General features: G+C 51.4%; 6 protein-coding genes across 6 annotated transcripts; 1 reads left to right on the forward strand and 5 right to left on the reverse strand.

Moving 5' to 3' along the window:
• Positions 1–464: 464 nt before the first annotated feature.
• On the reverse strand, positions 465–3,042 carry COCCADRAFT_85676 (uncharacterized protein; the record flags this gene model as incomplete). Its single annotated transcript, XM_007710122.1, has 2 exons — positions 465–2,707; positions 2,757–3,042. 2 exons carry the CDS (start codon positions 3,040–3,042, stop codon positions 465–467), a joined length of 2,529 nt encoding a protein of 842 aa, XP_007708312.1.
• Positions 3,043–3,836: 794 nt separating this feature from the next.
• Positions 3,837–4,185, reverse strand: COCCADRAFT_33372 (uncharacterized protein; the record flags this gene model as incomplete). The annotated part of the gene is made up of 2 exons (XM_007710080.1): positions 3,837–4,004; positions 4,114–4,185. 2 exons carry the CDS (start codon positions 4,183–4,185, stop codon positions 3,837–3,839), a joined length of 240 nt encoding a protein of 79 aa, XP_007708270.1.
• Positions 4,186–5,120: 935 nt separating this feature from the next.
• COCCADRAFT_33373 (uncharacterized protein) lies at positions 5,121–7,625 on the reverse strand (the record flags this gene model as incomplete). The annotated part of the gene is made up of 1 exon (XM_007710081.1): positions 5,121–7,625. One exon carries the CDS (start codon positions 7,623–7,625, stop codon positions 5,121–5,123), a length of 2,505 nt encoding a protein of 834 aa, XP_007708271.1.
• A 304-nt stretch (positions 7,626–7,929) lies between these two features.
• COCCADRAFT_1703 (uncharacterized protein) lies at positions 7,930–8,624 on the forward strand (the record flags this gene model as incomplete). The annotated part of the gene is made up of 2 exons (XM_007710047.1): positions 7,930–7,972; positions 8,026–8,624. The coding sequence occupies 2 exons, from the start codon at positions 7,930–7,932 to the stop codon at positions 8,622–8,624; spliced, it is 642 nt and encodes a 213-aa protein (XP_007708237.1).
• A 130-nt stretch (positions 8,625–8,754) lies between these two features.
• COCCADRAFT_85629 (uncharacterized protein) lies at positions 8,755–11,370 on the reverse strand (the record flags this gene model as incomplete). The annotated part of the gene is made up of 4 exons (XM_007710123.1): positions 8,755–9,304; positions 9,366–10,148; positions 10,195–10,310; positions 10,360–11,370. The coding sequence occupies 4 exons, from the start codon at positions 11,368–11,370 to the stop codon at positions 8,755–8,757; spliced, it is 2,460 nt and encodes an 819-aa protein (XP_007708313.1).
• A 1,122-nt stretch (positions 11,371–12,492) lies between these two features.
• On the reverse strand, positions 12,493–13,205 carry COCCADRAFT_85475 (uncharacterized protein; the record flags this gene model as incomplete). The annotated part of the gene is made up of 2 exons (XM_007710124.1): positions 12,493–12,728; positions 12,827–13,205. Coding segments are annotated over 2 exons (615 nt in total), but the record flags the coding sequence as incomplete, so codon positions are not given.
• Positions 13,206–13,296: the final 91 nt, after the last annotated feature.

Below are 13,296 nucleotides of genomic sequence, written 5' to 3' on the forward strand. Positions count from 1 at the left end.
TTTGCTGTCATTTGGACAAAATGTTGTCAAGCGAGCAGGAGATAGGGTATTGGGAATAGTCATGCAGGTAGATCATTCCGGGATGAAGGGAATTCAAGGGTTATGTAGGGATAAGGAAGGATGGCGAGGGATGTGAAGGGCAGAATACCTATGTAGATGGGGGAAGAAATGAAAACTCGTGTATGATAGAGCATTTTGGTCTTCTCAATATTTCACTAATATCTATCGTGATGCGCTCAGCAACTTACAAAAGCACTTCATACATACCATGTCTTCACTCACAGCAAAAAAGATACACAAAAAGCCTAAACAGACAAGAATCTTGCTTCAGGCCCCCAAGCCGAGCAACCATGCAATTCATTCATCTCATATGCTCTACCAAAAACATTTTGTCGAAGAATTAGAAAGATATTCGTTACATACAGTCAGTTTTAAACAACCGAAAAAAAGAATAAATCGCTCAACTAATGACTCTTCCTCTGCACATTAGCCAACGCACTGTTGAGCGCAGCCGTAACATCCACATGGAATAACGGCCTATTCAGTCCCTGCACCACCGCTACCCGTCCTCTGTGCCTTGTCCCCTGACCAACTTCATATGCCTTGCTGTCCTCAAGCTGCTTGTTGAAGCTTCCAGTCTCCGAGGTAGCAGAATCGGAGATATCTGCTGCTCTGGCTCCGTCACTACCGCCGCTGCCACCGTGCGCGGCTTCAACATCTTGAGTACGGATCTGGGATAATGTGCGTTGAGCAAGCAGGTTCTGGCGGGCTTCAGCCTGTGCGGCGGCAGAGTCCGAGCCGCCGATTTCTGCGACACTGAAGATGGGTTTCCAGCGGTGGGCGATGCCATTTTCGGGGAGGTCGGGAGTGTAGTAGCCGAAGCCTGCGGCGGCGAGGGAGCGCTTGGTCCAGCGGTTGTTGATGTTGCAGAAGTGCCAGTCGACTGTGTCGGGGGCGGCGTATTTGTCAAGCTGGTTGCGGACGTCGATTAGGTTTTGGATTGCAGTGAGGTCGACGTTGTTGACCGAAGAGAAGTCGAGGATGATGGCTTTGAGAGTCGGTCGGTTGTCCTCCACGGCAGTGTCCTTGCCGCGTCGTGGGCCAGGGTCGTTCCATGGACGATCACCCAGTGTGCCGTAGGTTGCCTGATTGGTACGGCGGGTTTTGGCGAATATGGTGTCAGTGAGCTGATCGAGGTAATGGTTTGCATTAGGGTAGTTGAAGCCTTCGCTAAAACGGTAGATGAAAATACCCGGGTATGGGTCCTCCAGTTCGATGGTAGGGTTGGACCCATCCCTGTGGTCGATAGGAAGGAAAACTTCGCGGATGGAATGCTCTCCCTCAAGTGGCTTCTGTCTTGAGTTGGGTGATCTCTTGTCGTCATCCGTTGGGTCAAGAATATGGTCTCCAACGACGGAGTGAATCTTGGCTCGTCCCATGAAGCGTCCCCTGGCTTTGAATAGACGGAAGGCGAACATGCCAGCAGATACAGACACAGTAACATAGATACCATTTTCAATACTGGAGAAAATGGTAACTATCACGCCAATGAAGAAGATAAAAACTTCAAGTGGAGAGATTCTCCAGAACTGATACACTGTGTTCGGTGGCGTAATCAAGTCGAGTACAGCATGAATAATCACTGCTGCTAATGATGCGTTCGGGATGTACCAGAACATGGCAGGGAGTGCGTAAATGGCGAGCAACACTACCAGAGCGGTAATTACACCTGCGAAAGGAGTGCGGACTCCAGCTTTGGACTTGATAGCAGTACGGGAGAAAGAACCGGTTGCAGGATAAGCTCCAAGAAAGGGACCTAGGCAGTTGGATACGCCTATGGCCACCAGCTCTTGGGAAGGGTTGATAACGTAGTTGTTCACTCTGCCAAAAGACTTGGCGATAGAGATGTGTTCAATGAGAAGCACAATAACTGTGGATGGTAGTTCTGTGGCAAAAGACTTGATGATCGGAATCGTAACCTTTGGTACGCGAGCGTGTTGGAAACCTCGGGGAACCGTTCCTAGTGTGGAAACAATGGGTTTGGTTCCGTTAGCCCTGTGCGACCGGTTTGCCAGATAGCTGAACAGAATGTACAGCAGAATGACAAACACAGTGCGAAGCGTGTTCAAAAAGAAGAACACCCTAGCTTTTGCTGGGAAACGTTTTGCAAGCTGGCCACAGGCGAATCGGATAGCATACAAGAGGAAGAGACATGTAAGACCGAAAGCTGCATTGAGATCAGTGCGTCCAAGATGCTTCAGAGAGTTGATAATGACTTTGTATGTGGCCTCCCTCGTAGAAAAGCCTTTGATTCCCATCATGGTCGGGAACTGTCCAGCAGCAATGCTGATGGCAGAACCAGTCATGAAGGCTGAGATTGCAGGTAGAGAAATGAGGTCGACAATCCAGCCTAGCCTTATGAGACCGAGAAAGAGGACAATTGAGCCGGCAATAATGGCCAATGCAGATGCGATCATGTCTCGTGAGATATCTTGGCCAGCCAGTTTCTTTTCTGCCGATAGCACAACACCGCCCGTCACTGTAGAAAGGACAGCGACAGGCCCGATGGTAATGTCCTTGGAGGTAGCGAAGAACCAGTAGATGAGCACGCCCATGAAGGAGGAATACAGTCCGAACTCGACGGGGAGCTCAGCGAGCTTTGCGTAGGCCATGCCCTGAGGCACGACAACTGCACCAACGGTGATGCCTAGAACATGTGAGCATTGCGACGGTAAGGATCTTGTGTATTGACATACCAGCAACAAGATCCCCGATTAACCATTGCATATTGTAGTGAGTTATCCAATGAACAAAAGGGAATAAGCTGTACACGTATTCACCGAATTCCCGAGCGCTGGGAACAACCTCCTGAAGCCATTCCCGCGCTGTTGGCTCTTCCTCAACATAGATGTCGGCAGAGTCGACAGTAAACACACTCTCGCCTCGTGTGACACGGTCCGAGCCGGTCTCGTTCCGGTAATGGAGATCGATACCCAAGACCTTTGCCAGGCCTTGGCCAACTTTGTTGGCTGTTGAAGCCATCGTTGATTGGACGTTACTCCAACTTGAACGTGGATTTGTGTACCGGGTCAGCCTTGGAATGCCAAGTGCTTGAGGTCCAGTACCAGGGAGTTGGACAAGACCAAGAAGGGTTCAAACAGGTGCGACAAGAATATGTCGAAGGCTAGTCGGAAGCTTGTCTCTTTAAGACGGCGGGGGGAGGTCGAAAGTGTGGGATGGTAATGATTTGGTGCTGATCCTAAATGCCGCAGCTGAAGCGAAGCTTCCCAAGGGCTGCTTGCAAACGTAGATGGCGTCCGAAGATGGTGGGTGTGAGTAGGACCGAGGCTGTGACAGCGTCTCGATATTACTCTAGTTGCTGTGCTGATTGCGTGATCGCTTTGACCACCAAACAAGCTATCCAAATATGTAAATAGTGGTGGAGCTTGTCGAATTACGCGACCGGCAAATACTCAGTCTACGGGATGCAAGGGCAATGAGGGCACTCCGAGGACCGGAAGTACATGAGGCTGGGAGAGTAATATCTTTACGCAAAACCCGCATGGGTAAAAGTTTGAGACAAGTGACAGCATGGCTGAACATGCCGACCATGTGGCCACAGATTGTAAGCAACAGTGACGCCTTTCGCCGCATTTCCGGCTTCAAAATGGGTCCAGGTCCGCAAGGGTGTGCGGGCGTGACGGCAGGGATGGTGGGTGAAGGATGTGATAGTTGGACCTGGCTCGCACTAGTACCCAATAAAAGCGGATAGGGCCCGTATTGCGTGCTCGGAAGCAGAGATGTCGACTTCAGCGTGGGACCGTTGCCAAAGAACCTTATTTGCATAGTACACGGTGTGCTAGAGCTTGTGCGCAATGGCAAGCTGAAAATTTCAAAGCATCGACTACCGTGTCTTCAAGCCGTCTGCTTTTCCGCGGATGTAGTATGAGGTTTGCTCCACTGCAAGCTGCGCAGGGCTGCTGGACTCTATGGAGCAGACTGGACTTGATAATGACGCAAAAAGTAGCCCGAAATCGTTAGGATGGTGATCCCCATCTTGAGCGTGCTCTTTGCCCAGCATGGCGTTCATGTTGTTGCGATATTCCAGCTGACGTCACATCGTGTGCGAAGTCGGTACCACGGCATCGTTGAGACGGCGCTTGAAGTCCCAACGGGAACTTGCATCCATTCCAGGGCAAAAGCTGTCAGGAACAATATGCACTATTATGGTAGACTGGGGCCATGTCTAGTGTGGACAAAGAGTGCGTAAGTTTGTGGGTTCAATTAAGGTTTCTTCGGAGGATTGGAATGAATGGCAGCCGCCCGTGGGGGACTTTGCTTGTGACTTGAGCGCACGGACTCAGTTGAATGTGGGGGTGCCTTTTTTCAGGGCAGAGAGACACATGGGATGCATGCTGCTAATTTCCAGACAAATATGTGCCAACACAATGGCATTTTGATCCTTCATGTGCATTCCACTGTTGGTGTATTGAGTATGCATGCCTCGGCTGAGAATCACATGGCTTCTTCCTCTGGCCCAGAGTTCCAAAACAACGACTAAAGACATGCCCAAGTCTACGCAGGTGGAGTACAAGTTCTCTTCACACCCACTATATCTCTTCTTTTTAAGAAACCACGAGAGAATCAGGGCATGGCAATCTCAAACAAGTCCATAGCCATGGACTCCGCGTCATTGGGGCGAACAGATCTGCAAGCGGGCAATCTCTGCTCTAATTATGGGGCCTTTCCGCTGCCTAGCTCACGATGCCTGGAAGAAGATGGATGTCTTTCCACTTTCCCCACAGAAACCTCGGAGGGAAATCGCCGGAACCGCTGATTCCTTCATGTTACGCATATAGTTTTAGCGGGGCAGCATAACACATATGCTATGCTCGCTAGAACTTTGCTTCATGTAGGCGAACTTGATGAGACCGCCTTTGACCACTACTACATGTGAACAGGGCATCACGTGATATCATTTGGACATCGGAACTCAGCAACAGAACAAGGAATGTAGCCTTTTATTTGGCAATAAAAATAATACAGGCAAATACTCCATACTTGGAGCACGGTTCCATACGCCATCCATAGTTTTTTCCCTATATGAGCCTAACTCAAACCTAACCCCTCTTCCTCGCCTTCTTCTCCCTCTCATACGCATTCTTCTCTCTCCCCTCCTCACCCTGAATCTCCGCCACAAGCCTCCTGTACTTAGTCTCATACGCCCGATCCTTCTCCTTCTTCTCCTTGAGACTCTCTCTCGCAATGAAGTTGGCATCCTTGCGCAACTCGCGCATCGCACCTTTCCTCTCGCGCTTGTACTCCTTCTGCAGCTTCTTGGCGTCTGAGCGCTCCTTGTCAGGGTCGTAGTGGCGGTTGGGATCGAAGGATTCTTCAAATTTGGGAATGTTGGATTTGATGGGGAGAGGTCGGTGGTTGTGGAGGAGGAGAGGACGGCGTTTAGAACGTGCGAGGGAGATACGGGCTTGTAGGTTTTGCAGGGTGGAGGTTTGCTTGGCTGACTTGAGGGGGCCAAGGAGGGGTGTGAAGACTTCGACGAATGAGGCTGAGGTGCTCCAGAGTTCGGCGGCTGTAATGATGTTCTTGCTGTGTGCCGTGAGAAGCGCTGCTGTAGCGTGCTCTGAGGCCAGACAGAGACCAGTGTAGCGGATGAACTCAGGAATGTATCGCTTTGATAGCCTTTGGTAGTGGAGACATTGTGCGCCGATAAAAGCGCCAGTAGCAACGTCTTTGGTCGAGGCTGGCGAGGTAAGACCCATCCAGCGTGCCATCAGGGTTATGGCAGGCGTAACGACTTGATGGAAGTGATCAGAGGTAGGAAAGATGGATCCTATCGCTGATAGGACAGCGAGATCTCCAGGCGTAGGATCATTCGAGATCTGCAATTGCTTCAAGTGTTGTCGAAACTTGGTCGCAATCTGAACAGGGTATGAGCGCGACATGGAGTGAACATGTCGAATGATGGACTCGATGACTGCCAATGGAGCGGCTAGAGTCTCGTTCGCAAGGTACGAGACATGGTCAATGAGTGCGCAAGCAAAATCAGCAAGTTTGTTCTTATTGTCCGCATGAAGACCGGCATGGTAAAGCGCACGTATCCTTTGGATCACAGTCGAAGTGTCGTTGTGGGCAACTCCCTTGAAGACCTTCAACAACTCTTCGTGTGACCGAGGGCATGCATACGTAAATGCCAGCTTCGATGAAGGCTCGGTACTCAGAGTAAGCACGCCGTTGACAGCCTTTGGTTGCTCCTTGCGCTCTGGCATGACGTCCTTGAGGAAATCAGCGTCTTCGTCGTCCATGGCCATGGTGTCGTCGATAGCGGAGCCAGCATCAGACTCTTCGTCGGAAATGTCAGCCTCGGAATCGGTAGCGACGAGATCATCGTCCATGATGAAGTCATCCTCGTCTTCCACACCCTCTGGTCGGAGCTGACCCGGAACTTTTAACCCAAATTCGGCAGCGTCGTCCAGAAGGCTATCCTCATCCTCCTCGGGCTCATCGGCGCCGTTCTTGCGTGGCTCCTCGTCATCACTGATCGCTTCTCCACGCATCCTCTTCATGCGCTTTTGCTCGAGCTCCTTCAGTCGGTCAGCCTCCTCCTTGGCCTTTTCCTCCTCTGTCTTTGTCCGCTCTGTCGGCTTTGCACGCTGATCCTGCAGCAATTGGCGCACTCTGGTATCGTACTCCCTATCCTTGTCCTGTTGCGTAGTTCCAGCAAGTAGTGCCGCACGATCGGCGTTCATTCCAAAGTCGTCAAGCTGCGAACCTTTGGGTGCTTCAGGTTCCGGCTTCTTGTTGATGTGTCCTCGCAGCGCAGTCAGAACATCGTTGAGATCCTTGTCGAGCTCATCTCTCAGTTCATCGTCGTCCTCCTTTTGTGCCTGACGTTCGTACTTGTGCTGCTTCGACTTGGCTATGACCTCCTTCATGACCTCCTGCTTGCTCTTCTTCCTCTCCGGCTGCTCCTCTGCAGGGACATCGCCTTCAGCCTCGCCATCCACATCGTCTCTTCGCCTCTTCTTTTTCAGGAAACCATCCTCGTCGTCGCTTGACCCAGCGATACTAGCTGCGTCGTAGTCTTCCTCACCAATCTCGTCATCAAAACGTAGCGACTGCCCGCCGTGCGTAAGCTCGACCTCGTCAGCGTCGTCTTCGAGATCAAACACATTGCCGCTCCTCTTGCGCTGCTGCTCCCGCTCAAAGCGCGCCATCATTTTGTCATCCAGACTCATTGTCGGGTCATCTTCTCCTATCCGCCTGTCGAGAATGCCTCCGACCTTATTCTTGCGATGCATCTCCGGCAACAGCGACTTCCTGCGGGCCTCCTCGCCCTGGCTCTTAGTGACGCCAGGCCTGCCGAGAACCTTTTTGGGCGCATTCTCCGCCTGCGCAGAGACATACTCATGCTTATGTGGGCGCGCAAGGTGCTTGAACTCGAATGGATTGAAAGATTCGCGGATCGATGCGAGTGCAGAGGCTCTTCGCTGGTGGTGTTCGGCGTTTTTGGACTGCGACTTCTTCTGTTTCTTCGACTTTTGCGGACCAGTGATGCCCTGTTCGCGCAGCGAGCTTTTCAGCCGCTTCAATTGGGAAGGCGGCATTTTCCCGGTGTTAATGTCTCGAGACTGGCAAATCCCCGTTCAGGTGGTGGCTGTGGGCGCTGCAAAAGAGGCAGAGGTCGCAGGCGACACGAGATGGGCGGTAGCATGAAATTATTTCAGCGGGCCAAAAGTTCGACATGGGTCCTCGCCTTAGCGCGACTTGTCTCCCCCACACCCACGTCCGCCCGCCGCACCACTCCCGACATCATCGCTCGCGCGCGTGGAACTACACCGGAACACTGCGCCGTTATGTCTCCAACCCTCCACCCTATACACCCCAAATCATGAAAAAACCTCCATAGCAATGGCACCCAACATACCCGACCACTGGCTCTGGCTCGGCCTAGGTACACCCTCCTCGTCCCTCCACGCACTCTCCCAAATTAACCCAATGCCCCAGGCGTCTTCACCTTCATAGCTGTCCAACAAGTCTCTCACGGCTTGCAAAACATGCGCACCCTAACCGCGATCCACAACCCCCAGAATGTGCCTTCGCAACGCCGCACCATACCCTCGAGCCCGCGCTCACCCACACACCAGGAAGACGCAATCAAGACGTCTTCGTTGTTGACCCTCGCCACAAGCCACAACAATGATATTCGTGCTTCGGCCACCAAGATCCTCTGCACGCGTTTCTATGCGTCTAAGACAGCAAAGGACCTGCTGATCAAGGACTTGTATAGTAAGGACCAGGAGGTGGTGCATCGTGCACAGTTGGCACTCAACTTGCTGTGCGACATGGGCGTGTGGAGGGACTCGTCACTTGCACCGCGCATACCGAGGGGCGGGTGGCGCTTGATGGAGAGTCGGGCGCAGGTTGGTGGGGTAGGCAGCTCTGAGCGGGATGTTCGCCGGAGGAGGAGGGAGGCGGTGGTGATTAGTGATGGCGAAGGCACCATTGCGAGTCGAGGCGTCTTCGCGAGGGATCATGAGGGCGAGGACGATCAGGATGATGTTGACTCGCCGGGGCTGCATTTGAACTTTATACCGGCTTTCTGAACGGGACTCATGTCCCTTTGTTGCAAAAGAGGGAAGACAAGCAATGGCAGACTATGATACCTTAGATATTCAAGCAACATGTGCATTTTACCATCATCATCATTCCATACTGCATCTTCAACAGCCACATCTACCGTGCATCTTCACTCCGTCCAAACCCCCTAAATCCAACATCCCTCCTGAAAAACTTGCCAATATTCTTCAGGTTGCTCTCCAGGTTCGCCCCGCCATCAGTCCCACCACTACCACTCTGCTGCTGCCCAGGCGCAGGGCTGCCAAACCGATCCACCCCGTCTCTCGCAGCATTGACAAGCATATTCCCGAGCCCTGCTGCATCGAACCGACCTCCACTGAGACTCGGTGTACCCATGACGCTTCCCGCTCCACTGCCAACACCCGTGTTGTTCTGAACCAGCAAGGGTGTAAGAAAGGGCGAGTTCTGCACTAGATTTGCATGGTTAGGTGATGCACGGAACGCAGCAAAGAGATCCAAGAGTTGGGTTTGCTCGGCTTTGCGGATCCCCTTGAGCTCCAGTACTTTGCGGAAATTGGTGTCGGATTTGTCGGCAATGTGGATGAGGTATGCTTGTACCAGGGCTTCGGGTGGTGAGGGGCGGACTTGCAGCGTCTTGAGCAGAGGGTCAATCTTTGCTGTTGATTGGTTGACACGTTTGATAAAGCTGGACTCATGTGTTAGGGGTCTGTTGTAGTGCCAAGTAATAAGACTGTTGAAGAACATACCTTGCTGGTGGCGCCGTACCTGGCTCATCGTTGAGCGTGGGAATCTCTGTGAGCCCCTGCTTCAAGACGTATGAATCCAGCAGCATCTGCTCTGCCCCTACTTCAGAAATTGGCTTGCATTGCACAATGTTGGCAATGTATGCAGATGCCATTAAGTCCACCAGGTTGTCACTGAACGCTCGCGCATACTGTTGCTTGTGAAGGTATTTGAGAATCTCACCAGATCTCTCCTTGACATTGCGGAGCAGCTCGGCAACATATGTGCTCTGGTCGCCAACGCTCTCAAGTTTTGCCCAGGGCGTATTGCGCATTTCACGCCAGCTGGGCTCACATGCAATCTCAACCTTTCGGACCAGCATGCGTACCGTCGCGCTGGCAATGCCCATGAAAGCATCAGCTTGGCTCTGTAGATCGACCTTTTCTCGAAACTCCTCATCTATCCGGCCTTTTATCTTCTCTTCTAGTTGGTTACAAGTGGCGTAGCAGTAGTCTGCAGTGTTGAGGATAAGAACAGCATCTTCAATAGACGGTCCCTGGGCACCCGACTTCTCACTGAGGAAGTAGTAGAGTACCTGTTGCCCATACTGGTCCAGGTATTTGGCAAAAGTGACAGACAGCTCTTGAAGCCTTGTTCCAGTCGAGAGTTTGGCACACTGTGCCAGAGTCATGCGGTAGAAATTGAACAACTCGGTCGATGACGGTATAACTGCTTGAGGCGAGAACTCCTCCTCTGAATTTCGCAAAGGCTGTTGCCGATACTTGGGTATCAAGGCTGCTAATTGTCTAAATTGTTAGAAAGATGTTTTTCAACAATTCATACGGCACATACTTGTCTTGAGACTCTACCCAGAGGCTCATGTAAGGCTCAAAAGCCTCAGAGATGGCTTGGCTGAAGCCATGTGGTCGTTCTTCCTTGGAAGCCATGGTGTCCACGGAAGAGCGAGACTGTGCAATATCAGTATACATGACTCGAATTTGTACCCGCCAGACAAACCTCGTTGGAGAACCGCCGTTCCAGGCCTTGTTCGAAATCAAGTGTTTCCTGTAGACATGAAAGAAGGAGTGTGACGTCCAGACTTTGACTGTCACCTCTTCGCACAGATTTTTGCAGTATAGACTTGAAATCTTCACGGGTCCCTTCACAAAACGAATTGGCCAGCATCTCGTTTACGCGCCAATAGGCTGGGAAGATTGAGGCATGCTCAACATCATAAGTCTTCATCATTCGGTTGAACCAACTGTATCGCCGTCCAATATTGTCCAAGGAGCCAGCTTCATCATTGCCACGGAAGACCTGCCGGTACTCGCGAAGCTGCGTATTGCAGTACCAATTTATAAGCCGTGTCCGCGCATGCTCGCCAAGCGCATCGATGACGAGGCAAGCTTCTGCTAGCATGGCCTTTCGCTGGGCCGTTTCCCCTTTGGCGAATGTAACCTCAAAGTCTTCGCAGACCTGCTCCAGCAACTCGCCCTGCACATCCGCCACATTGCGACTGAGGGTAGCAATCTGGTCTATTGAACGATAGCTCTTGAAGTGGGCCACGAGTTGTAGAACCGCCTGCAGCAGCTGGGCGCACTCTCTATACTGCCGCGACTTGCTCAGACTGCGCAGTTGTTCGTATGCCGTCGTCAACATCTGCAGCCGCTTCAAGGCCGTCATGGAGAGGGTCAAGTTCTTCTTTGTGCTATCCAAGCGCTTTATGTCCGCAGTCATCTCGGTGATGGTCTGCTCCGTCTGCATGGCCCGCTCCCTGACGCTCTCGATCCTCTTGAAGAGGTCGGCCAGCTCAGCCTTTGCCGACTGTATGCGCTGCACGCTGTCTGCATCTGAGCTGGACTGTGACGCGATGACGGCTGCGATATCCTCGTCGAGATCATCTTGGTAGCTGCGAAGGGCCTCGGACGTGGCCGAGACGGAGGCGAGCGTGGCGGGGTGGGAGAAGATGGCGTTGAGATGGTCGATGGGATCGTATTCAGCTGCATTGAGCGTCAGCGCCGAATCCATGATTCCGGACACTACAGGCTGGCGTGCGTACTAGATTCCAGAGAAGGAGAAAGGCCAGGCATATGGTTCGGTCGGAGTCCGCATCAATGCCCCCTCGCGATATGCTGTTGCACACGTTGCGCCAGGGAGTGTACGTGCGGTGGAAAGAGGGTAAGACAAAAACCAGCTTCTGTTATTTCTTTTTTTTTAACTATGCCTTTGCTTATCGTTCTTCGCTACGCATTGAACGAGATGCGTGCATTGTAGCAGTCGAAATGTTATTGGGCGATTGCGGAAGGTGGTGTAGCTGCACAAGCCACTACGTACATCCGTGCTTCCACGCACCCTCAATTCAGGGTCTCAAGCCTCACCTTAGTCGCGAGCCCCTCGACAATTCATCCTTTTCGCCAGCGAAACAACTATCCAATGCCACACATTGTGCGCGAATCCGTAGGTTTTTGAACATGAAAAGGCAACCAAATTGGATTCAAAAATAAACAAAGATGTCCCCTGATGTACAGTCGTATTCCGGGTCAGGGCTATAGAGGTCCATAGAAGTGGAGACGACAGGGTCCAATTGGAAGATGGACTCAGACACAACAGACCTTCCAACAAATTACATGCCCGAAAAATAGTGTGCAAGATCCGCTTGAAAGCTGGGCTGCTCTCGTGGTTCCTTGCCCACCGCTGCAGCTCTTCCGTCGTCTCGGACTGCTTTTGTGATTGAATGTATCGCACGTTTAGAAAGCATGATTTCGACTAAAATTGTTTGGAATTTGCGTTGAAGGAATAGATCAATGAGAGAAGGATAGAGATGTGTTTAGGGACTCGAAATGCGTAGATCCCTGCTGTAAGCTCAACTTTGGTGGCTGGGCCTGAATGATGACGATAATTAATCAGACCGTACAGGCGCCTATCTATGTCTAACGATCGTGAGAGCTCTGGGTATAGATGATGCGAGAAAAGGTATGCTCTACTATAACAGAGTTGATGCTTTGAGATATCTAAGAGCGCTTTTATAGAACGTATACTATAGATAGATAGAATATATAATTTCTTAGTAACTATACGTTCTATAAAAGCGCTCTTAGATATCTTGGCCCCTAACTACTACTGCATATCGGTGTTGACTCTGGTGTAACACTACCCACATATCAAAGCCTCATCAATCTCATTCTTGGGTGGATTTCGAATCATTGCAGACATGAATTCTGTTCCTGTAAGTCCATAGTCTGCAAGAGTGAACTTGACCGCATCGATAGTCTCGAACCTATAGTTCTTGCAAAGCCGCTGTCCTTGTGCAGATGCTTGCAAGAACACAGGAAGCCGCAGCTCTTCCGATTTTGCGATTCTCCATTGCAAAAGAAGGCTACCGGCACCTCGTCGTCTGTGTTTGCTGGAAGTGACGAGAAGAGCTAGGACTGTTGCGGTTAGGATATGAGCATTTTAACGATGTAAGGGTGGCAGCTCAACTCACGTATATGGGGGTGCTTCCCTAGCTCTCCGTTTCGACTGCCAAAATATTGGTGTGCAGCTTCTCGCAGACGGCCATACTGGTCCACTTGCTTTAACGCTTCGTCTATCGGCTGCTTCAGAGCCTCAAGGTCAGGCCGGCCATACTCGTAGATTTCCCACTTTGCGTAGGCGATGATTTCACCATCGGCCTCCCTGTCAATAACTTTCAAGTGATGCACGTTTGATTTATTGGCTATATCGTTCTTGATGGAAGATATTTGGTCCCCCTGGTAGCCTGGGAATGGGGGAGGACGACCAATGAGTAGCGATCCCAACGTTTCGGTACAAAGGACTACACAGGACGGGACATCTGCATGTTGTACTGGATGGACTGATAGAGAAAATATGTTACAAACTGGGTTGCTTACAAACGAGAGCAAGACGGCGCAAGTTGGCAATCACATTTTCAAAGGGTAGGACGGTGAGTACACA

This window comes from Bipolaris zeicola (assembly GCF_000523435.1).
Source record: "Bipolaris zeicola 26-R-13 unplaced genomic scaffold scaffold_14, whole genome shotgun sequence".
Lineage (NCBI taxonomy): Eukaryota > Fungi > Ascomycota > Dothideomycetes > Pleosporales > Pleosporaceae > Bipolaris > Bipolaris zeicola.